This window comes from Somniosus microcephalus, chromosome 9 (assembly GCF_052327205.1).
Source record: "Somniosus microcephalus isolate GS21.2 chromosome 9, FLI_Smic_1.0, whole genome shotgun sequence".
Classification (NCBI taxonomy): Eukaryota; Metazoa; Chordata; class Chondrichthyes; order Squaliformes; family Somniosidae; genus Somniosus; species Somniosus microcephalus.
Window position 1 is genome coordinate 200,160,698 of NC_140995.1, and position 26,276 is coordinate 200,186,973.

General features: G+C 45.0%; 1 protein-coding gene across 1 annotated transcript in view; it reads left to right on the forward strand.

Annotated features, from left to right (window-relative positions):
- Nucleotides 1-4,373, forward strand: part of qrsl1 (glutaminyl-tRNA amidotransferase subunit QRSL1) — a 52,205-nt gene extending 47,832 nt beyond the window's left edge. Inside the window, 2 exon segments of the mRNA XM_085997738.1 lie at nucleotides 3,999-4,192; nucleotides 4,194-4,373. Coding sequence (XP_085853864.1) covers nucleotides 3,999-4,192; nucleotides 4,194-4,244 — 245 coding nt within the window. The 3' untranslated portion in view covers nucleotides 4,245-4,373.
- The last annotated feature ends 21,903 nt before the right edge of the window (nucleotides 4,374-26,276 follow it).

Consider the following 26,276-nt stretch of genomic DNA (forward strand, 5'->3'; position numbering starts at 1 on the left):
TCATTTGTTAGCTCTCCAAGAAAAAAACTGCCATCAAATAGAGGAAAACTGCTTACGACACTGTAACCTAGATAGTCCATTGTTGGTGTAATTTGGACTGGAATGGCTATTGGTGGGCTTTGCACCTAATACAACTGTGCCGTTTATACCGTTGTGTGGACAATTAAGCGGGGGTGTCCCAATAGGGAGCTAAAAATTCTAAAAGCCTTTTAGAAAGCCTCAGAAGAGATTTTAGCCCTTTAGCAGACTGAAGGGGCAGGAGAGACAAATAATGAAGGAAAAAGTAAGCCCATGATGCAGACATGGTTCTCCAGGCAGAGACTGAGCTGGACAGCCCCCATTCCACTGTGGGGGTGATGCTGCAAGCAGTTGTTACCAGGATGGTGCTCATCTGCGACACTCCACAGCACCGTCCCCTCAGGTCAGCATGGCTGGAAGGAGGTGGTATCAAGTGTCAGGCCACAGGTGGATTGTTACTTTGACTGGATGTGCCAGCCCAGTGCTGCACTGTAGCCGCAGGTGTCCTTGCAGCAGGTGGCACACCTCAGCATCAGCCTCTCTGCTGACCCAGAGAAAACAGTTCCCCACAATTATTTCAGGACCTGCAGAAATGGTTGGCGACCTCTTGGTTGGTGTGGCCAGGAGCATTGAACTATGACGCCTGCAAAGGGGACGTGGATAATGCAAGAATTGGGTGGGTTCCTGGGGTGTGGGAGTACTGGGAGGAGTTTGGCAGTATTAGGAACAGTGTCTCGGGTATCTGAGAGCAACGGGAGGGTTATCCAAGGGTGCAAGAGTACGGAGGGGGGATGGGGGTGGTGGTGGGTGAGCTGAGTGTGTGGAAGCATTGGGGAGAGGGCTCTTGCGCTCCATGAGGTAGAGTATTGTCTGGAATTGGGCAGTGTTGGGGAACTTAGGGTCTGGCAGTGTTTTGGGGGGAGGAGAGTACAGAAATTCCCCCCTCCTTTTCCCATGCATCATTGGTGAGAACACATTTGAAATATTGTGCGCAGTGTTAAGCACTTGTCTTCGAAAGGATATTGATGTGTTGGTGACGGTTCTCGACGATTCTGTGATGTGTGGCTCTATCTTATGAACTGATGCTCTCAGCAATAAAATTTTCATTAGAAAAAGAAAATTGAAAGGAAACATGATCAGAGTCTTTCAAATGTGAATGTTGTAAAATGCTGACAGAAATAGATCACTATATCTATAAGAGTTTATTTAATTTGGACTGCGAACACAAAATTAGATGCCTTGAGTAGAAAGGCACTTTTGCATTGCAGTGCTGATGTCTGGAGAGCAAGGCTATACTGGACTCCCAGAGGCACCTGTCGCCATTTATACTGCCATCAGAGGCAGAGACAGCAAATCCAGTAGCAGCTCCTAAGACCATCTGGAAGAAGAGAAGTTGTCAGATCTATATTACTAACTGCAGCTGGCAATGAGAAATCCATTTATGTTTTCATCCAGTTGGGTGTCTTAAAATGAATCAGACTTGAAACTAAAAGAATATTGTTTCCCCTACACATTTGGATAGACTTCCAATTAGTGCTGTGTCTGTCAGCTAACACATTTTTAAAAAGAACTGAATCAATGACTGATTTGAAACGGGATAAAGAATTAGCAGCATAAGTAGCAATAAAAACACTGGCCTCGATACAACGGCGGTAGAGAGGGGTGGGGGGTAAAGAGTTAAATACGGGGAACGTGACCCCAGCCTGTCACGCACGCGCTAGCCGCCTTTTTTACAGCAGCGGGTATCGGGGCGTCCAAGTGATGTGTCCAGTCCCGCCATGGAGAGGCGCGACACTTAATTAACATATTTAAATTGGGCTGCCGCAGTGCAATGGGGAGCCTGATTTAAAACTTGCTGTTGTTGCACGGGATTCCCAGGGGGGTCAGGAAACTCGGCAGTGAAAGGGAGGCGTGAACTGCGGGCTCCACAAGGTAAGTGCCTGCTTCAGCAGGAGTACTCTCCCCGGCCCCTCAACGCAGCCTTTGGCTTCCCCCAGCCCTGATCACCCCACTACCCTCCCAATAGCCGACCTCCCCTCTACCCTCCCGATTGGTGATCTCTCCCCTACCCTCCCGATTGGTGATCCCTCCCCAACCCTCCTGATTGGTGACCTCTCCTCTACCCTCCCAATAGCCAACCTCCCCTCTACCCTCCTGATTGGTGACCGCTCCCCTACCCTCCCGATTGGTGACCTCCCCTCTACCCTCCCGATTGGTGACCTCTCCCCTACCCTCCCGATTGGTGACCTCCCCTCTACCCTCCCGATTGGTGACCTCTCCCCTACCCTCCCGATTGGTGACCTCCCCTCTACCCTCCCGATTGGTGACCTCTCCCTTACCCTCCCAATTGGTGACCTCTCCCCTACCCTCCCTATTGGTGACCTCTCCCCAACCCTCCTGATTGGTGACCTCTCCTCTACCCTCCCAATAGCCAACCTCCCCTCTACCCTCCTGATTGGTGACCGCTCCCCTACCCTCCCGATTGGTGACCTCCCCTCTACCCTCCCGATTGGTGACCTCTCCCCTACCCTCCCGATTGGTGACCTCTCCCCTACCCTCCCGATTGGTGACCTCCCCTCTACCCTCCCGATTGGTGACCTCTCCCTTACCCTCCCAATTGGTGACCTCTCCCCTACCCTCCCTATTGGTGACCTCTCCCCAACCCTCCCGATTGGTGACCTCTCCCTTACCCTCCCGATTGGTGACCTCTCCCCTACCCTCCCAATTGGTGACCTCTCCCCTACCCTCCCTATTGGTGACCTCTCCCCAACCCTCCCTATTGGTGACCTCTCCCTTACCCTCCCGATTGGTGACCTCTCCCCTACCCTCCCTATTGGTGACCTCTCCTCTACCCTCCCGATTGGTGACCTCTCCCCTCTACCCTCCCGATTGGTGACCTCTCCCCAACCCTCCCGATTGGTGACCTCTCCCTTACCCTCCCGATTGGTGACCTCTCCCTTACCCTCCCGATTGGTGACCTCTCCCCAACCCTCCCGATTGGTGACCTCTCCCTTACCCTCCCTATTGGTGACCTCTCCCCTACCCTCCCTATTGGTGACCTCTCCCCAACCCTCCCGATTGGTGACCTCTCCTCTACCCTCCCGATTGGTGACCTCTCCCCTCTACCCTCCCGATTGGTGACCTCTCCCTTACCCTCCCGATTGGTGACCTCTCCCCAACCCTCCCGATTGGTGACCTCCCCTCTATTCTCCCGATTGGTGACCTCTCCCCTACCCTCCCGATTGGTGACCTCTCCCTTACCCTCCCGATTGGTGACCTCTCCCCAACCCTCCCGATTGGTGACCTCTCCCCTACCCTCCCGATTGGTGACCTCTCCCCTACCCTCCCGATTGGTGACCTCTCCCCTACCCTCCCGATTGGTGACCTCTCCCCAACCCTCCCGATTGGTGACCTCTCCCCTACCCTCCCGATTGGTGACTTCTCCCCTACCCTCCCAATAGCCGACCTCCCCTCTACCCTCCCGATTGGTGACCTCTCCCCTCTACCCTCCCGATTGGTGACCTCTCCCCTCCCTATCAACAAAATCCTCCCAGCCCTCCCAATTGCTGACCTCCTGATTCCTGAGATTTTGGGACCTTGGAGATGTCAACCCAAAAAAGCAACTAGGTAAGGATGAATACCATAGAGTAGAGGTTTAGGTAGATATTCCTGTGTTTTCCTTGATTTGACTTTGGAGAGCATAGATCAGTTCTACACAACCTTTCTTCTGGTTTAAATGGACCTACAGTGGAGCAGATTGTATATGGTCATTGTGGTCCAGGGAGCGTGCGGGCTAGATGGGCCAAATGGTTTTTTTCTTGTTCAATCCTTTTTTATGTTCCAGGTTTTTTTTCCCACCCACCTTCTCAATCAGGGAATGCCACGGAACGAAGCAACAAAAAAAAAGGAAATAAAGTAAAAGTGTTAGAACAGAAAGAGATTTTGTTTTCACCTGATAAAGTCTTAATTTTGCTTTTCAGGTTTGCCGGCTGTAACAGTCCCTACTGCTCTATCAGGAAGAGGATTGCCACTCAGCATTCAGTTTATTGGACAGGCTTTTTGTGATAAGCAGCTCCTGACAGTTGCCAAATGGTTTGAACAACAAATGAATTTTCCACACATTAATTTCCAGGGACTGTTAAATAATTACAGTGAGCTTCACAAATCTCAGAATTCAATTGGAACGTTCTGATATTTCCAAAACCTTGATGGCTCCGACAGTTTAAAAGCATAAAAATTTGAAATGACTTTTTCTTTAAAAAGTGAAACTTAAATGTCACAAACTGGAACACAGTATGCATTTTAATATTACAAGATGCAATGAGAAGTATATCATTAAACATTTTTTATTTATGTTTTTCTTTCTGCCTATGGCAACCAGAGTTGTTGTTAAAAATGTCTTTAATCCGTTTTTTATTGATGATACCAAACAGCTCGGAAAATCAAATAGAAGCTGACTGCCGTGATAGATCAGTAGCGTCTGTGTCTGTGAGCCCCATGGAAAAATGTGTGTTAGTGGCCATGTTGGGACTTTCACACATTGGATTCAAGACCTTATACAATCTCTTCAGTAGGATCCCAGATCAGTTGCATCAGTTCCCAATATTCCAAGGATTGTAACACCCCTGTCTGGAGCAATGCAGTGAGGAGCTGGCACAGATGATCCAGGATTCTCCAAGGAGGTGTGATGCTGTATGGAGGTATCACAGAATCACAGAAACCCCACTGTGCAGATAGAGGCCATTTCGGCCCATCGAGCCTGCACCGACACATATCCCACCCTATCCCCGTAACCCCATGTATTTAATCCCCCTAACACTAAGGGTCAATTTATCATAGCCAATCAACCTAACCCGCACATCTTTGGACTGTGGGAGGAAACCGGAGCACCCGGAGGAAACCCACGCAAACACGGGGAGAATGTGCAAACTCCACACAGACAGTCGCCCGAGGCCGGATTCGAACCCGGGTCCCTGGCGCTGTGAGGCAACAGTGCTAACCACTATGCCACCGTACTAAGCGGAAAGTAAGTCCCTCCCACCTAGAGAGAGAGAGACATCCCCCATCTGTTCTCCCAGAACTCCTGAGGGTTGGTTTCAGAGTGGTAACTGATAGAGACCTGGGAGGCGATCCCCACACCCTCCTGGTCAAGGGTGATGTGTGAAATCCATGAAAGGAGAAACAGGAGTTTCACTCTGAAAAGAAACCAGAGTGCTTCAACCAAATTTCTGTATATCTAGTGAGCAGTAGTATTGCAAATTCAAATTTAACTGACATGAAATATCAAAAGCAAGCTGCCAAAAGCCAATGGTACATTATGATGTTGTGACTACTTTACATGAAGCTAACTCTCAATGCTTTTTGAAAAAGAAAGTGGTTATCTGTCTGCCAGTTTCATCCATTCACCGATCCGTGTCTACTCCATTTGTTGTATATGTAGGAAAGTACAGCACAAAGCCAAGTTTCCAGTCCTTCCATCAGGTTACAGTGTGTCTCTAAAACCTCTGCTTTTCAGTAAATTTTAAAGTTTTAAAATTTTCACGTTGAAAGTCTACATACTGTACTTAATTCAGAATGGAATTAGGGGTATTAAAGGAAGTTTAAAAGCTTCAAAACTGCGGGGGTGGGGGTGGGGCGGTGGTTGATGATACCAAACTGCCTGGAAAATCAAATGGAACCTGGCTGCCGTGATAGATCAGTAGTGTCTCTGTCTGTCTAGCAATCCCTATATTCTTATGAATTACAATTTTGACTCCAAGTGGCCCTGACATAAAAATGACATGAAACTTCGGAATGGATTACAGCTCTCGTCTTGCCTCTATAAATGCATGTTGTTTTTACCTTACAAAGATGTGGCTCTAAACTAAACAGAACTACTTCATTTTACATTTAATAAGGAATATCGCAACACCGTAGGCAAGATTAGCAATGGAACAAAATCTAATGTTTGTAACCAAAATTGTACTGCAATAAAATATAGAACCAACCATCCAGATAAGATTCTGTCCCCTTCTGGGAGTGATGATCAATCAATCCATATGTCCCTTTGGTGTTCTTATACAAGGGTCCATTAAGAATAGTGAACTCTCTTCAGCTACTATGGTACAGATCAATCTTTGTGGCGGGTAAGCCTGATTCAGCTAAAAAATCTCTTTATTCCTTTTAATAGTCTTTTTTCAATCGCCCTGACCATGAGTGGGACTTGTCAAAGGATGAAGGGAGGAAAATGCAAACAAAATTCTGTCTCAAAGTCAGTAACCATGCAGACTTTAAGATGCATTGACGAGCCAGGTGCAGTGGTGAAGCGACAAGCCTGATGCACAAGGAACTATTGCACTTAGTGGAGAAGACCAGGGGAGTTCTCCCCAGTGCCCTGGGCAATATTTACCCCCCAACCAACACCACTAAAACAGACGATCTTGTCATTTATTTCATTGCTGTTTATGGGAGCTTGCTGAGCGCAAATTGGCTGCCACGTTTCCTACAACAGTTACTACACTTCAAAAGTGCTTAATTGGCTGTAAAGTGCTTTGGGCAATCCTGAGGTTGTGAAAGGCACTATGTAAATGCAAGTTCTTTAAGACCTAGTAATAGTCCAAAAACACTTCGGTCTAGAAATTCAAGATCGCTAAAAACCTGCCGGTGCCACCGCAGGCTGGAGTTAATAGCTGCCGAAATTGATAGCGCTGGCAGGACCGGTGAATTGCCATTGGTTGCTAATTAACATTAGCCCAGCGCTAAACTTACTGTGCAAGGCCATTTTTGTGGCATTAGTCCCGGCAAAAAGCCCCATGTAGCGTGGTCGTAGTGTCGTCGTAGCAAGAACAGCCTTCTCTTAAAGCAAGGCTGTCATTTCAGAAAGCAGTTCGGTCCCTTAAAGGGGAACTGCCTTCTAAAATGAAAAAAACATTATTTAAAAATAGGCAGTTTTTAGCCCTTACAACACAACTGTCTTCTGAAAAAGAATTAACATTAAAAAGAATTCCCAAATGGGAATACAAAAGCAAAATACTGTGGATGCTTGAAATCTGAAATAAAAACAGAAAATGCTGGAACTACTCAGCAGATCAGGTAGCATCTGTGGCGAGAGAAACAGAGTTAACGTTTTGAAGCGCTAACTCAGTTTCTCTCTCCACAGATGCTGCCTGACCTGCTGAGTGTTCTCAAATGGGAGTCTTCAGCTCTTAAAGCTGAATTGCATTCCACACCTAAAATAAAATTGGAAAAGTACTTCAGCACTAACATAAATAGCTCAACAAGCCAGGGAAGGGGCACCCAGGGTCCCTTGTGCTTTCCTCATTGCACGCACCCAAGAAATCCAGCCTGCCCAGCCAGTGGTTGACCAAGAAGAGGGAGAGGAGAGTGAAGAAGAAACACCGCCACTCAATTTCGCACTCCCAGCCACCAGCTCCTTGAGGTCATCCTGCAAGGCCAGAAGCAGTGTCCCCCACTGAAAGTCAGTAGCCTTCCACCAGCCATGCTGCAGCAACTGGGGTAGCACTGCATAACATCAGTAGGATAGGCAAAGGCACACACAAGACATCACTAAGGGAAGGGTGATTAGTTGATTTCTTGGTGTCATATTAGATGGATAGATGTATAAAGTTGGATTGGAAAGTTGGTTTTGTGGTGGCTTTTATTTCAGCGTGGTGGCTTTTATTTCAGCATTGTGGCCAAGAGGACGCCATGATGGTCAGTAACAGAGGGAAGGTAAAGTGTGGGACAAATGTTGAAAGTAGAATTGGGGTTGTGGTCATTGATACCGCAGGTGGATGATTCCATCCTGGCCCGAAAGGGGCTGTCTGGGTTGCGTCCTCTTCTGTATCCTCTTCCCTTTGCGAGCGGATACTGGAAATCTGAAATGACAGCATAAAATGCTAGAAATACTCAGCCGCTCAGGCACCATCTCCGCCTGAGACATGAACTCTGTTTCTCTCTTCACGGATGCTGCCTGACCTGCTTGGTGTTTCCAGCATTTTCTGTCTTCTCCGAGGCCTTCCTTTACCATCTGAGGCCTTGCAAGCATCCAGCAGCACTCCCTGCACACTTAAAACATTTTTTTACCATGTATTGCACCAAGCCACTACTTCAATAAAATAGAAAATACCAGTCCAAAAGCTTAATTGCAAACGTACCTGAAAGATGTGAGTGTCCCTTTAAGAAGTGCTGACAGCATCTCTGTCAGTCTGCTTTTCAGAGCGAGCTTAGGATCCAGCGCTAAACTCAACACTAAGGTCCAAGTTCACAGAGCGTGACACCATGCTACCCATATTTGCATCTCCAGGGCCAGCGCTGCTATCGGCAGCGCTAAGGCACTCACCAAAATGGTGGCCGCTGAGTCTCGTGCCAGAGGGGTGTTAGAGTGGTGGCTGCCATTTTTTGCCAGGCTTGCAGTGGTAACTCGCAGCAGTAAATAGCCCAATTTTTGGGCCTCAGTTCTTGGACGCTGTCACTTTTCTACCTCTTTAATTTGATACCAAACTATCCGTGCAGATAATCAGAAACTGTTCAGTTATCAAGTTTGCTCTATTTCTGTAAATTCCATAAAAATGCACTTTTTGTGCCTGCCACTGTTATTCCCAAGAAATCCAATGCATTGTGTTATCTGATTTTTCTGTAAGACATACGCATACCAAACTGGCAACTCACATCGATAAGAACTCCCTGATACCCTCAGATCCTTCAGGCAGGAATTCTGCCCATTAGACAGTTTCAGTTTTAACTGCTGTAGGGCTGATACAAATTTAATTATATTTCTGAGTGTTATGTAACTCAACATCAACAGATAGCGTGGCAAAGACCAGTTTTTTCTCTGTGGGATAGAAGAAGAGGTTAGGAAAGATACAGCATGATTGATTAGGCAGAAACAAAAGTAAAATGAAAGTTTTTTTGAAATGCAGCTGAGAATAGGAAAATTGAGACAACAGCATAAGCACAATCCTCAGATAATGAAACATGCAGCAAGACCTAGACAACATTCAGCCTTGGGCTGATAAGTGGCAAGTAATATTCACGCCAGTCAAGGACCAGGCAATGACTATCTCCCAACAAGAGATAGTCTAGCCACCTCCCCTTGACATTCAGTGGCATTACCATTGCAGAATCCCCCAACATCAACCTCCTGGGGGTTATCATTGAACAGAAACTTAACTGGACCAGCCACATAAATACTGTGGCTACAAGAGCAAGTCAGAGGCTGGGTATTCTATGGTGAGTGACTCACATCCTGACGCCCCAAAGCCTTGCCATCATCTACAATGTACAAGTCAGGAGTGTGATGGAATACTCTCCACTTGCCTGGATGAGTGCAGCTCCAACAACACTCAAGAAACTCGACACCATCCAGGACAAAGCAGCCCGTTTGATTGGCACTTCATCCACCACCTTAAACATTCACTCTCTCCACCACCGGCGTGCCGTGGCTGCAATGTGTATCATCTACAAGATGCACTGCAGCAACTCAAGGCTTCTTCGACAGCATCGCCCAAACCCTGACCTCTACCACCTAGAAGGACCAGGGCAGCAGGCGCATGGGAACACCACCACCTCCAAGTTCCCCTCCAAGTCACACACCATCCTGACTTGGAAATATATCGCCAATCCTTCATCGCCGCTGGGTCAAAATCCTGGAACTCCTTCCCTAACAGCACTGTGGGAGTAACTTCACCACGCGGACTGCAGCAGTTCAAGAAGGCGGTTCACCACCACCTTCTCAAGGGCAATTAGGGATGGGCAATAAATGCTGGCCTTGCCAGCGACGCCCACATCCCGTGAACAAATTAAAGAAAATGTTTTTATGAGTTACAATCGTGTTTTAAATGTATATTTTAGTTCTAAAGGCTTTCCTGATATTGCAATATCAATTATTGTAGTATTGGTGTTTGTTCAGTGACACGGTGAAGGAGCTGAAACCAAATAAAACCAGTCAGTCCAGGGAGGCAGAAATCACTCTAACTTGTTCACAGTCTAAGGGTTAAAATTAAAATACCTGCCACCATAAATTGAGTCATCTCTACTACAATAGCCAATAAATGTTAAACCTACATCTCACTATAGTTGGTTCAAAGCTGATTGTTTAGTTCTTCAACCACACTAGAAAGAGATACTGGCCACTAGTTTCCACTTTGCACGCAATCGGCGATCTGGGTGCAAATTGTGCTCAAAATTGCGCTAGTTTTGTGAAGTGTTTTTTTCCTTCAAGTGTCTGCTCAAACTCATTTGCATAATGTAAAATCTGCCATGAACCAGCGCAATCGGGCAGTGTTTTAGAACGTAGTTTAAAAAAAAATGTTTATTAAAAAATATTCCTTGATATATTTAAGAGTGATAACCTGATGCAGTTTTATTAATACAGCTGAAAATGGGTTTATCACAAAAAATCAGCATTTTAATCCAAGTGTCTAGTCCAGCACCTATGAGTAACCCAATTTTAAATAACTGAAAATGACTTTAAAACTACTATACAGAACCATTTACTAGTGACATTGGTTTACAGTAGTCAGTTTCTTAGTAAATTAAACAAAATATTTAAAAGCTTTTAAAATGTGCCTATTAGTGCCCTTGCGGCTAATAAAAACCAGTTTCATTTTAAGAGCCTCTTCGAGGGCCCACAAACGGGCACAATTAGCGGAAACTGGCAGTGGTGATTAATTTGATCTGAGGGTGTGGCCAGGTTTGTAGGCGGGGCTGGCTTCTAGCGAGATGTTTTTTAAACTAGCGCAAAAGATCACAGAAACTCGAGTTGCGCTGAATGTAATTTGCGCTTAAAATTTCGTGATCTTTTGCGCTGGTTTGGTCGATTTTGGGCGAATTGCACTGAAAAAGAGTGCAATCTAACAGAAACTTCTGCCCGCTATTTCTTACAACACATAAAACTGTATCAGTAAGTACAATCTGTAGGTTAAAGTAGTACAATGTGTACTGGATATTACATTTCCTGGTAACCAACTGCAGATTATTTCTCAACACACCTGCAGCAGTGACCTCAATCAATTAATCCTCTGGTCTGAGCATCAAGGACATGGAATATAGTGACAGCTGCTATCTGTTCACACACACACTGCTGACGCAAAAACAAATGGAATAAAAATACATGTACAAGTGGAATGATTGTAAGACGCAACCTTTCTCGTAGGTAGTTTGGGCAATTTGCCATTGTGTTTTGCATCACGCTGCTCCTTGCTGTTCAAGGACATATTTGTCAATGGGTGGTGGGTGATGCAGGGGGCACTCGGGCAAGCTGAGGTATCACGAGGCTGACAACAGACTGGTTCTTCTGGTGGTGCTTATGGAAAGCTTTGTACTTTTATGGATTTGGGGGTTGGGGAAGACATTGCCACTGCAACTTAGGAGTCTGTCATGGAGATGCACAGCCACATCAAGAGGTTTGGGAACCATTGGAGAGCTGTCCCGCTCCCCCACCCATTTCTGTGTTACATTCTTGTGCTTTTTTTCTGTCTTGCTCTGTTTCTCCGTGTTTCTGTGCTACTCTCCCATTTCTCTCGAAATAACAACAGAAAATGCTGGAAAAACTCAGCAGGTCAGGCAACATCCGTGGAGAGAAATTTGAGTTGACGTTTCGGGTCGAACCCTTCTTCAAAACTGGAAAGAAAATCTGCGATCTGACAAAAGAAGTAAAAGAAACAAAAGCAGAGAAAGAGACAATAAAAGGTGTTCGAAGCTAGACGAGATGGTAACAGGCTGAGATTAGGTGTGAAGTGTACTGGCAGGGCAAGAGATAGCTGCCAGGTGTGAGAGAGAAACAAAAGGAAAGGGGGGGGGTGAAAAGGAGTGGAAAAATTACAAGAAAAATGTAATAGGGGCCGAGGTTAGGATCTGAAATTGTTGAACTCGATATTGAGTCCGGAAGGCTGCAGGGTGCCGAATCGGAAGATGAGGTGCTGTTCCTCGAGTTTACGTTGAGCTTCCGTGGAACAATACAAGAGGCCAAGGACGGTGAGGTCCGAGTGGGAATGGAGCAGTGAATTAAAATGACAGGCGACCGGAAGCTCGGGGTCACCCTTACGGACTGAACGGAGGTGTTCCGCAAAGCGGTCACTCAATCTGCGTTTGGTCTCCCCAATGTAGAGGAGACTGCATCGTGAGCAGCGAATACAGTATACTAGATTGCGAGAAGTACAAGTAAATCGCTGTTTCACCTGGAAGGGGTGTTTGGGGCCCTGGACAGTGGGAAGGGGGGAGGTATAGGGGCATGTGTTACATCTCCGCTTGCACGGGAAGGTGCCAGGCGAAGGGGAAGGGCTGTTTGGGGTGATAGAGGAGTGGACTAGGGTGTCTTGGAGGGAGCGGTCCCTACGGAATGCTGAAAGGGGAGGGGAGGGGAAGATACGTTTGGTGGTGGGATCACTTTGGAGGTAGCGGAAATGCCGGAGGATGATCCGTTGAATGTGGAGGCTGGTGGGGTGAAAGGTGAGGACAAGGGGAACCCTATCGTGGTTCCGGGAGGGAGGGGCAGGGGTGAGGGCAGAAGTGCGGGAGATAGAACGGACACGGTCGAGGGCAGTGTCAACCACGGTAGAGGGGAATCCTCAGTTGCAGAAAAAGGAAGACACGTCTGAAGCACTGGTGTGGAAGGTGGCGTCGTCGGAGCAGATACGGCGGAGACGGAGAAACTGGGAGAATGGAATAGAGTCCTTACAGGAGGCGGGGTGGGAGGAAGTGTAGTCCAGGTAGCTGTGGGAGTCAGTGGGCTTGTAGTGAATGTTGGTCGATAACCAATTTTCTCCCATTCCTCTCTATGCTTGTCTCTGTTACTCTTATGCTCTTTTTTTCTCTCGGATACACTTACTATCTCCATCACTCTTTGTTTTTCTCCTTTTGTTACCCTTACTGTCTCTTTAGTCTGTTTTTCTCCCTTTGTCACCTTATGTCCCTTTTACTCTTGCTCTGTGCATTTCTTTTCCTGAAGTAAGATTGCCTCTGTTAACAGAATCGTAAATCTGTTCTTTATAAAGAGATTCACGATTTCTTCGAACAAAAGATGTTGAGGAAATTCCCCTCCATATCTGTTATCTGTTTTTCTGTGTTTTTATTTGTACTCTCCTGTCTGTTATTGTCCCTCTCCGTTTTTCTTTTTTGTTTTACACTTTTATGCCTGTTATTTTCCTCATCTCTGTATTTTTCTCTCTCACTAGTCCTAATGCTTTCTCCATGATGCCACGGATTCATGCCACCTGTATTCTTTTGCTCCAGCAATCTTTCACCCCAGGACTGTAGCTCGGCAGAGAGCTGGCGAGAGGGAATGGGTAGGAGAGTCGCGGAGCAGCCAAAGGGCCTGGAGAGATTGGCTCACACTCCCGTCCTTCACCTCAGGCCTTCTCATGTAGAGCCAAGCCCCGGAGTACAAGGTGTGGGTGGGTGTGGTGCTGCCAATTAGAGGGAGTCCCTAGGGTTGAGGTCATTGATTTTTGCCTGGAGGAGTGAAGAAGTCAAACCAATTTAATGGTAGGATGGGGAAGTTTGTGAATTATTGTAGTTCTATGTGTTAATTATGTGCTGAATTTTATTTTTAGGGGTACCTTGTGGGGTGACTGAGGAACTGTCAGGACAACTATAACTGAGCAGGGAAGAGCAGGAGGAATATTTGCTGCAATGTTATTCAGGAGTGAGCTTTTGTACAATATGATTGGTAAATAATAAACAGAAAATAATCAATTAAAAGGGAGGAAAACAGGCACTTTACCAATGAGGGAGAAGGAAAGGCACTTACCAAGCGAGGCAGGTGAAAATTGCTGGAGGCTGACTACAAACATAAAGCATTTTATTATACACAGATATGTAACAACAGGCCTTGAAAAGACCCCTCAGGGCCAGTAACAGTCAGAAGCCTAGCAACAAAACTTAAGTAGGTACATATTGTACTTTAAATGTGCAGATATACATTGGAGGTGGTTTGCAAAACATTATATGAGAAGGAATCTGTCTGTCAGCACCGTACAGAGTAGTTGCACCCCTGTAGTCATTTGGATATCACTAAATGTAGTTGTTTGCTTGCCAAATAAATATTAATTTTGAGATACTGACATATCAAGCCCCAGGCAATCACAAATTCCTCCCTCCCCGCCCAAGCATGTCAACGACTATAGAGTTATCCAGTACTGTTTTAAATCTGGAGGTGATTTTTAAATGTTGCGAAAGATCAGAAAGACAATGTAACGACTCAAGTAGCTGTGTGTAAAGAAGAGGATAGTAAGCTAATTAAACTGCTCTATGTGCCTGCCTCATTTCTCTGCCTCAGTTTAGCAGAACTGCCTTCTCTTCTAATAAGGAAGAATTAGGAAACACTTTTAAGAGACAGATCTATCTCGGCACTTCCAGCTCTTGCCAAACACTTTGTGACAATGATTTTCTTACATTATGAAAGCTGAGATAGTTTTGATCGCTAATAGTGTTCCCTGACATTTACTTGCTGGGAGAGAGAGGTACATGGGGGAGGTCCTAGGGTTACAAAGTGTGTGAGAGTCTTTGGTAGAAAGACTTGCATTTACATAGCGCTTTTCATAACCTCAGGACATCCCAAAGCACTTTACAGTGAATTAAGTACTTTTGAAGTGTAGCCACCGTTGCAATGCAGGAAACGTGCACAGCAAGCTCCCACAAAGAACAATGTGTGATAATGACCAGACAATCTGATTTTAGTGATGTTAGTTGAGGGATAATATTGGCCAGGTCACTGGGAGAACTCCCCTGCTGTACTTCAAAATAGTCCCATGGGATCGTTCACGTCCACCAAAGGGAAGACAGGGCTTCGGTTTAATGCCTCATCTGAAAGACGGCACCTCTGACAGTGCAGCGCTCCCTCAGCTCTGCACTGGAGTGGTTTAAGGTAATTCAGTGGCTGAAATAGTACTGGACAAACAGACCAGTCAGTTTAGAGTAAGGCTGGATAATCTATATTAAATATTATATGTATATATTTATATAAACACAAATTAAAAATAAATGCTGCCGTTGGTCAAACACACCAGCATTAAGTTACAGCACTAATATAAATGGATATCTGGCAGTGGTTTAAAGGTTTTTGTGTTTCAATGATCCTTATAAAGCACTCTAGCTTTGCTCCAGTAGTTTATGACCTAATTTGAAACCCTCAAGTAGATTTGTCTTGTAAACACTCCTAGGCAACCATTATTTCTTTATTTAAAATGAATTAGAAGATAGGAGCAGGAGTAGGCCATTCAGCCCCTCGAGCCTGTTCCGCCATTCAATGAGATCATGGCTGATCATCCAAATTCAGTACCCTGTCCCTGCCTTCTCTCCATATCCCTTGATCCCTTTAGCCTTAAGAAATATATCTAACTCCTTCTTGAATATATTTAATGAATTGGCCTCCACCGCCCTCTGTGGTAGAGAATTCCACAGGTTCACCACTCTCTGGGTGAAGAAATTCCTCCTCATCTCTGTCCTAAATGGCTTATCCCTTATCCTTAGACTGTGACCCCTGGTTCTGGACTCCCCGACCATCGGGAACATCCTTCCCGCATCTAGTCTGTCTAGTCCTTTTAGAATTTTATAAGTTTCAATGAGATCCCCTCTCATTCTTCTAAACTCCAGCGAGTATAAGCCCAATCGACCCAATCTCTCCTCATACGTCATTCCTGCCATCCCAGGTATCAGCCTGGTGAATCTTCGCTGCACTCCCTCCATGGCAAGAACATCCTTCCTCAGATAAGGCGACCAAAATTGCACACAATACTCAAGATGTGGTCTCACCAAGGCCCTGTACAACTGCAGCAAGACATCCTTGTTCCTGTACTCAAACCCTCTCTCTACGAAGGCCAACATACCATTTGCCTTCTTAACCGCCTGCTGCACCTGCATGCTTACCTTCAGCGACTGGTGCACAAGGACACCCAGGTCTCATTGCACTTCCCCTTCTCCCAATCTATTGCCATTCAGATAATAATCTGCCTTCCTGTTTTTGCCACCAAAGTGGATAACCTTGCATTTATCCACGTTATATTGCATCTGCCATGCTTCTGCCCAATCACCCAACCTGTCCAAATCATACTGGAGTTTCTCGGCATCCTCCTCACAGCACACACACCCACCCAGCTTTGTGTCGTCTGCAAATTTGAAGATATTACATCTAGTTCCCTCGTCTAGATCATTAATATATATTGTGAATAGCTGGGGCCCAAGGACCGATCCCTGCGGTACCCCACTAGTCACTGCCTGCCACTCGGAAAAAGACCCGTTTATTCCAACTCTTTGCTTTCTGTCTGCCAACCAGTTCTCTATCCAAGTCAATACCTTGCCCCCAATCCCATGTGCCTTAACTTTACACGCTTGTAGTGTCCGTGTGTAGATAAAGACACTGAAGACAGGAGTTGGTTCATAGGTATTTACTAAGCAAGTCTGGGGGGGGTTTCTAAAGGATATATACAATACACAGGCTTATATAGCCCAAGTGGCAATTACCGGCATTACGCACACCTGGGGCTCTTAAAGGCACATACACCATAATTGCTCTTAAAGGCACATACACCACAACGCTAATCTCTTATGCGGGACCTTATCGAGCGCCTTTTGAAAGTCCAAAAGTTTAATGATTCAAATTGGAACTTTTTAAATTTATTGTGGTTCTGTTTCCTCTTTGCACAGTGATGGTGTCAAAGTTCAAGATCAGCTCTTTGTAGCTTTTAAAACTGCAGTTAGTTTGTATATTATTAATTGACTTGACACTTGCTTTGAGCTGTAATTCCACTGAGAAAAAAAGGGTGTAAAAGAAAAGACAGCCATCCGTGGCTAAGTAAAGAAATTAAGGATAGTATTCGACTAAAAACAAGGGCATATAAGGTAGCCAAGTCTAGTGGGAGGATAGAGGATTGGGAAAACTTTAAAAGACAGCAAAAAATAACAAAAAGATTGATTAAGAAAGGGAAGATACATTATGAAAGTAAACTAGCAAAAAATATAAAGACAGATAGTAAGAGTTTTTATAGTTATATAAAAAGAAAAAGGGTGGCTAAAGTAAATGTTGGTCCCTTAGAGGATGAGACCGGGAAATTAATGGTGGGAAATATGGAGATGGCAAAAACACTGAATGAATATTTTACATCAGTCTTTACAGTAGAGGACACCAAGAATATCCCAACACTTGACAAGCAGGGGGCTATAGGGGGGGAGGAGCTAAATACGATTAAAATCACTAAGGAAGTAGTACTTGGTAAAATAATGGGACTCAAGGCGGATAAATCACCTGGGCCTGATGGCTTACATCCCAGGGTTTTGAGGGAAGTGGCGGTAGGGATTGTGGATGCATTGGTAATAATCTTCCAAAACTCCCTGGACTCAGCAAAGGTCCCGGCAGACTGGAAAACTGCTAATGTAACACCCTTATTTAAAAAGGGCAGTAGACAGAAGGCTGGAAACTATAGACCGGTTAGCCTAACATCTGTGGTAGGTAAAATTTTGGAGTCCATTATTAAGGAGACAGTAACAGGACATTTGGATAATCATAATTTAATAAGACAAAGTCAGCATGGTTTTATGAAGGGGAAGTCATGTTTGACAAATTTGCTGGAGTTCTTTGAGGAAGTAACAGATAGGGTGGATAAAGGTGAACCAGTGGACGTAGTGTATTTAGACTTCCAAAAGGCATTTGACAAGGTGCCACACAAAAGATTATTGCTTAAGATAAAAAATCATGGGATTGGGGGTAATATTCTGGCATGGATAGAGGATTGGCTATCTAACAGAAGGCAGAGAGTTGGGATAAATGGTTCATATTCAGACTGGCAATCAGTAACCAGTGGTGTTCCGCAGGGGTCAGTGCTGGGTCCCCAACTCTTTACAATCTATATTAACGATTTGGAGGAGGGGACCGAGTGTAACACGTCAAAGTTTGCAGATGATACTAAGATGGGAGGGAAAGTAGTGAGTGAGGAGGACATAAAAAACCTGCAAGGGGACATAGACAGGCTAAGTAAGTGGGCAGAGATTTGGCAGATGGAATACAATACTGGAAAGTGTGAGGTTATGCACTTTGACAGGAAAAATCGCAGAGCAAGTTATTATCTTAATGGCAAGAAACTTGAAAGTACTGAAGTACAAAGGGATCTGGGGGTCCTGGTGCACGAAACTCAAAAGGTTAGTATGCAGGTGCAGCAAGTGATTAAGAAGGCCAATGGAATGTTGGCTTTCATTGCTAGGGGGATAGAATATAAAAATAGGGAGGTATTGCTTCAGTTGTACAAGGTATTGGTGAGACCGCACCTGGAATACTGCATACAGTTTTGGTGTCCATACTTAAGAAAGGACATACTTGCTCTCGAGTCAGTACAAAGAAGGTTCACTCGATTAATCCCGGGGATGAGGGGATGGACATATGAGGAGAGGTTGAGTAGATTGGGACTCTACTCATTGGAGTTCAGAAGAATGAGAGGCGATCTTATTGAAACATATAAGATTATGAAGGGGTTGGATCGGGTGGATGCAGGGAGGATGTTCCAGATGATGGGTGAAACTAGAACTAGGGGGCATAGTCTTAGAATAAGGGGCTGCTCTTTCAAAACTGAGATGAGGAGGAACTACTTCACTCAGAGGGTGGTAGGTCCATGGAATATGCTGCCCCAAAAAGCTGTCGAAGCTACATCATTACATAAATTTAAAACAGAAATAGACAGTTTCCTAGTAGAAAAGGGAATTAAGGGTTACGGGGAGCGGGCAGGAATTTGGACATGAGTCTAGGTTCGGATAGGTCATGGCCCTGTGGGTAGCGGAGCGGGCCCAGGGGCCGTGTAGCCTGATCCTGCTCCTGTTTTCGTGTGTCTAATGCTGTTAGATTCAGGAGATGGTTCTGTGATAGTGGATTGGCGGTTAGGATCAGATCAGCCATGATCTTATTGAATGGCGGAGCAGGCTCGAGGGGCCAATTGGCCTACTCCTGCTCCTATTTCTTATGTTCTTATGTTCTTATGTAATGAGGCAGGTGCACTGCAGAGTAATTAAGGAGGAGGAAGAAGCTTTCAGTTAGTGTGCTCCACCGGCAAATGTACTAAATTAAAAAGTACTGTTCAGCCTCATGGTCCTTGTCGACGGACAGTGTGATTATAGTTACTGTGGCCGATTCTCTGCCCAATGGCCTGACCTACAGAGGTTGATAAACGTGCTGACTGCCAGCCTGTTGATGAGACCTGTTCAGCAGATCTTCTGGTGTAACGCAGGGTTTTTTTGTACCCTAAAAAGAAAGAAAGACTTGCATTTATATGGCGCCTTTCATGACCACTGGACATCCCAAAGCACTTTACAGCCAATGCAGTACAGTCACTGTTGTAAGGTAGGAAACACAGCAGCCAATTTGCGCACAGCAAGCAGCAATGTGATAATGACCAGATAATCTGTTTTTGTTATGTTAATTGAGGGATACATATTGGCCAGGACACCAGGAATAACTCCCCTGCTGTTCTATCGAAATAGTGCCATGGGATCTTTTACGTCCACCGGAGAGAGCAGACGGGGCCTCGATTTAACGTCTCCACCTCAGACATGCAGCACTCCCTCAGCACTGCACTGGGAGTGTCAGCCTAGATTTTTTACTGAAGTCTCTGGAGTGGGACTTGAACCCACAACCCTTCTGACTCAGAGGCGAGAGTGCTACCCACTGAGCCACTGCTGACACTGTTTACTGCCAAACACCACTCCTCGGTGTGGATCACATGCACTCCTTTTATTTAATATAGTGTAATCCTGGGATTCAATGTGCCGGCTGATCCCCAAAGGTTGATCGATTATATTAGAGTACTATTGAATTCCCATTGGCCTGCCATTGATGGCACTCTATTATTGTAAAGCAGACTATGATGACAGCCTGTTTTAAATAGAAGAAAAAGGCAGATTAGATTCTTGTTTAGATCAGAATTTCTATTGAAAGTATAATAAGCATCTATGAAATCAGAAGGAGGTATTTAGCCCAGAAAACCCATCCCATCTAATACATTGATACAGCAGATTGCCTCCTCGCCCCACCATCCTCCCAACCCATTGTCCTCCCGGAAGCAACTATTGCTTAAAAGCCTCAATGGCACTTAATACATACATGACCAATATTTAACGGTATAGCACCCCTCAGAAGTCCTGCAAGACAAATCCGTCCAGTTCCTTTTTGATTCTTTTTGGATCCAAACTGCAGGTGCTGCATCATTTACATTGCAGAGCACCTTATTTGTGACAAGTCAACAAGAAAAGAACTTCCATCTTACTTTCCTGTTTGGAAATGATTGTTCTTTCACTATTTTCCAGGTGCTGATTGAAAATTTTGTTAACTTCTCTTTGGGTTTTTTTTTAAGGAGATTTTTAAACTAATGAGCCAATGACTTAAGGTAAAATAGACCTCGTTAGGCTTTAAAAGGCAGTTGTGTAGCTGACCCAATGGTTGTACAGCAGTCGAGGCATTTATAACTATAATTATTAAATCCTACATTAATGTGCCTTGTGAGTCAAGAGACAGTAAATTAGGTTGTAGAAATGTTCAGTGGCCTTGCTTGAATATAAACATTGGTGACCTGCTTTTCCCCTATTGCAAGTACAGGAAGTTTGAAGTGAAAGTTCATGAACAAACCATTTACATTTTATTCTGAACTGTTGTGCATTTCCAACATTTTCTATTTTATTTTCACTTTATTTTGGTTGTCTTCCCATGTGTTCAAGGGACACTGAAAGCTGAGTGGCTGGTCAAAAGGGAATTGTACTGTTATTGCCGATGTTTTTAGCTGAAAACTAACTAAAATCCTGTTTTTATCAGAGCCTTTCTCTCTCTCCCCCAAAGCAACCACCCCTGCCTTTAGATTTAATCCTACATTCAAAAAAGTACTTCATTGGCTGTAAAGCGCTTTGGGACATCCTGAGGCCGTGAAATGCGCTGTAAAAACACAAATCTTTCGTTCTATATCAAAGCAGCTGAGTCGTGTCTCCACACTTTCTGTACTTTCACTGGAAGGACACAGATTTTTCACTCAAAAACGGTTATTAAAGCTTTATGATGTTTTACGCTTAAGGATTTACAAGGTCTACACAGTGAGGCTCAAAAAATACCTGAAAATCTTGTGGTGACTGTGCAGGGTTAATGCACACTGTAGAATCTGGTGAGCCAACTTAACGTCGACTCTAATTTCTCTCCACGGATGTTGCCTGGCCTGCTGAGTTTTTCCAGCATTTTCTGTTGTTATAACAAATAGTAAGTGGTGCAGCACAGGAGATGCAACACCTGCCCTTTTACCTCTTCCATTCCAGGGCCCCAAACACTCCTTCCAGGTGAAACAGCGATTTACTTGCACTTCTTGCAATTTAGTATACTGTATTTGTTGCTCACGATGCGGTCTCCTCTACACTGGGGAGGCCAAACGCAGATTGGGTGACCGCTTTGCGGAACACCTCCGTTCAGTCCGTAAGGGTGACCCCGAGCTTCCGGTCACCTGTCACTTTAATTCTCCGCTCCACTCCCACTCTGACCTTTCCGTCCTTGGCCTCTTACACTGTTCCAATGAAGCTCAACGTAAGCTCGAGGAACAGCACCTCATCTTTTGATTAGACACTTTACAGCCTTCTGAACTCAACATCGAGTTCAACAATTTCAGACCATAACCTCTGTCCCTACATTTTTTTTCTCTCTCTCACATGGCAGCTGTCGATCATTCTGCCATCGCCATTTACACTTCATCTAGAGCCATCTGTTGTTTCTTACCTTGTCCCATTACCATCTCCTTTTTGTCTCTTAATCGCTCCTGCCTTCCGCTCTATCACAGACCTTCCCTTTCGTTCTTTCCTCCTCTCCCCCCTCTTTCCCTGCCCCTGCACTTGCTTAAAAACCTGTTCCATCTCCAACTTTTTCCAGTTCTGACGAAGGGTCATCGACCTGAAACATTAGCTCAGTTTCTCTCTCTACAGATGCTGGCTGACCTGCTGAGTATTTCCAGCATTTTCTGTTTTTATAGTATGCAGTGTTCGGCTGGACTCGGAACTACCTAAAAATGGCGTGCCGAACACATGGGGCTAATTGCGCATGGTAACGTCTGGCAAACCAAATTTTCCCATTAAGGAGCGGTTCCATGCCAACCTTGCCGTGTTACTCCTAGTTTTCAGCAGGCACACAGGAAGAGTAAAGATTTGCAGTGTCCCGCATGTATCACCGCCGTGCACTGCGTTACCTCAGCTGGTTGTGCGGCCCATTGGCTTGTCGTGATCACATAAGCTGCAAACATCAGTTCTATCGTTGTTATTTAAAAAAAAGGGTGACATGAATCTTGTCATTCATGTGAAAATGACTTATGTAATAATACTGGGTGGCCTGCTGGTGGCGCTGTCCAGGGAGAGTATAAATACTCGGGCATGGGCCCAGCTTGTGCAGGACATTCTTTAACAGGAACTAGTGAAGGACACAACTAGATCTCCATGTTGACAAACAGTTGATTAAAGCCTTGTTTAATACTCAGATCAAGTGCCTGGTAGTTTTCTTATGTCAAGGGGCTCTCGACTTTTCGCGGAACGTCAAAAAACTCACTGCAGTTATTCGCAAGCAAGCAATTCATTGAAGCCACAGATAAACACAGGATGACATCACTAATTCTGAAAATGACTGCAGAAGCTGTTTTATGTTATAATAATTGCAAAACTTCTAAGGTAAAAATGAAATTTGTGAAGTACTCTTGCTACCCTGAAAGATTTGGGTCAAAATCTACATTGCCTTGCTTAACAGAATTAAGTCAAGTCATTAATCAATACATTTTTATTAAAACCATCATTTGTGATTAACGAAACAAAGATCTTGTTTGAGTTTGGTTTCAAATAAATTTTACGGGAAGATCCTGCACTTGTAAGATCCGTCCTGTCTTCAGGTAACACAGCAGTGTGGTTCTGCAGGTGGCAGCAGCCCTCTGTACCTTCACATTTAAAGCTGGCCAGTGAGTGCTCAAGGCTATTTAAGCAGGGGAGCCATTTATGAGGTGCTCCTGCTCCTGCTCCTGATAAAATCCACGGTTACCATGGTGGCCTGGTTTGTGTTGACAACAGTTACCCCCCGCCCCCCCCCCCCCCCCCCCCATCTGAGTTAGGAACAGCAACCTCTTATCAGACTAAATATATTCATCTTGGATTGATGTTATTTTGATTTTATATCTAAGCAACGTGTGTTATGTATGAACTATGTTGTATTATCTAAGGCCTATGGCACCAACAGAAATGTAACTCCGGCATTATAAAACTCCTTATACATCGTAAGTAAATATTAGATAACAAGTTACATGGCTGTTATAAAACTGAGTCTGGATGAAATTCTGACAGGGCTAGACAGATTGGATGCAGGGAGGATGTTTTCCCCTGGGCTGGGGGGTCTATAACGAGGGGTCACAGTCTCAGGATACGGGGTAGGACATTTAGGACTGAGATGAGGAGAAATTTCTTCACTCAGAGGGTGGTGAACCTGTGGAATTCTCTACCACTGAAGCTGTGGAGGCCAAGTCACTGAATATATTTAAGAAGGAGATAGATAGATTTCTAGATGCAAAAGGCGTCAAGGGGTTTGGGGAGAGAGGGGGAATATTGTATTGAGATAGAGGATCAGCCATGATCATATTGAATGCCGGAGCAGGCTCGAAGGGCCGAATGGCCTACTCCTGCTCCTATTTTCCTATGATCGAAACTTTGAGAGTATTGGTCTTTTCAAGAAACTATTTGGGAAGAGAATTTTGTCCTTAATGAGATGAGGGATGTCCATGTTATAGAGATTCTTCACTTCTTCCTACCAAGTGCATTCTCAACACTGACACTGTGTGAGTGTTCTGGTAACTCACTTCCAGTTACAGTATCTAGCTTTGTTTCCTCAGCCCCTGTGAAGAGCCTCTGCAATATCTCTCTCTATGTGAGGAGCACTTCAGATATGTAATTAGTCAGATTTTATACATAACATCTTTAATGTTTACATTATAACCTCCAATATCTCCTGACTTACTCGGAAGAGCAGGGTCTGATAGAACTGGCTTTAGATTGGTGAGCTGGTGCTTGGAGACTACAAACCTTTATGATGTAAGCAATGTTCTTTTTTTTTTGTTCAACTCTTTTAAGCTATTTCCTCCCCTTTCTCAGGTACCAATTCCCTAGGTCACGTACCATCCCCAGCCATGAGGGCTGGTAAGCAACGTGCTCCCAGGCCTCTGACAAAACAATCCTGAAACCAGTCACTAGCAAGAATGCAAGAGCAGCTTGCCATCCACTTGCTGAAATCAGGAGCTAAATGTGCTGTTGACACTCAGGATCTAATCAAAATTCAGGAAGCAATTTTAAACTTTGGCAGGGGTGGAAAAATGACGGTATCGGGCCGGCCACCCATTATATGACCGACCCGATATTCCTTTCCACTAACTTCCCTAACTGATCTTATATATTAATAAAGTATTGCAAGTTACTCGATTTCACGTGAGTGTGTAATCTCTTTCCTGTACTGAATTTACTACGACAAAGGCAGCCTCTTCAGTGCTGGATAGATCTATCAGCACATTTCACCATCACTCACTCCAGTGTCAGATAGACCAACTGGGACAATTCACCATCACTCACTCCCGTATCAGATAGACCAACTGGGACAATTCACCATCACTCACCCCAGTGTCAGATAGACCAACTGGGACAATTCACCATCACTCACTCCCGTATCAGATAGACCAACTAGGACAATTCACCATCACTCACTCCCATATCAGATAGGCCAACTGGGACAATTCACCATCACTCACTCCAGTGCTGGATAGACCAACTGGGACAATTACAGTGCCAGGGACCCGGGTTCGAATCCAGCCTCGGGCGACTGTCTGTGTGGAGTTTGCACATTCTCCCCGTGTTTGCGTGGGTTTCCTCCGGGTGCTCCGGTTTCCTCCCATAGTCCAAAGATGTGCGGGTTAGGTTGATTGGCTATGATAAATTGACCCTTAGTGTTAGGGGGATTAAATACGTGGGGTTACGGGGATAGGGTGGGATATGTGTTGGTGTAGGGGTTACGGGGATCGGGTGGAATATGTGTCGGTGCAGGCTCGATGGGCTGAAATGGCCTCTATCTGCACTGTGAGGTTTCTGTGATTTCTGTGAATTCACCATCACTCACTCCAGTGTCAGATAGACCAACTGGGACAATTCACCATCACTCACTCCCGTATCAGATAGACCAACTGGGACAATTCACCATCACTCACTCCAGTGTCAGATAGACCAACTGGGACAATTCACCATCACTCACTCCAATGCTGGATAGACCAACTGGGACAATTCACCATCACTCACTCCAGTGCTGGATAGACCAACTGGGACAATTCACCATCACTCACTCCAGTATCAGATAGACCAACTGGGACAATTCACCATCACTCACTCCAGCGTCAGATAGACCAACTGGGACAATTCACCATCACTCACTCCAATGCTGGATAGACCAACTGGGACAATTCACCATCACTCACTCCAGTGCTGGATAGACCAACTGGGACAATTCACCATCACTCACTCCAGTATCAGATAGACCAACTGGGACAATTCACCATCACTCACTCCAGTGTCAGATAGACCAACTGGGACAATTCACCATCACTCACTCCCGTATCAGATAGACCAACTGGGACAATTCACCATCACTCACTCCCGTATCAGATAGACCAACTGGGACAATTCACCATCACTCACTCCCGTATCAGATAGACCAACTGGGACAATTCACCATCACTCACTCCAGTGCCAGATAGACCAACTGGGACAATTCACCATCACTCGCTGTCAATAATCATAGCCCCTTTTTAAAATTAATTATTTTCCAAATGATTTACTTAATTGTTCTTGATGGCTCTTTTTCCAAAGTACTTCTCTTCCCTTTTTGAAGATAGGCCTGGGAGAGTTTAATCCCCAATCTCAGAAGAGTATGGATGGTCTACTGTACCAGGTTTGCCTTTACATTTTCCACACCAGCCATCATCATGGGCGCCCTCTGAATGATCTTGCGAGTTTAGCGGCAATTTATTCCCTTATTTATTAGTGACTGAATTGAAACTGTCTGAACTTGTTTCACTTAGGATCTCAATAGAGACTGGAGAGAGAGAAATTGTCATCATGTTGGTCTGGGATTGGTCATACCCAAACCCCCGGGGTGAATTCATGTGCCATTGAATCACACACTCTCAACACTGACAAATCTAACGAAAATTAGTTTCTGCCCAAGTTTACCCAATTCCACCTTACTAGATGAGCAAGTACTGTGTAATGCA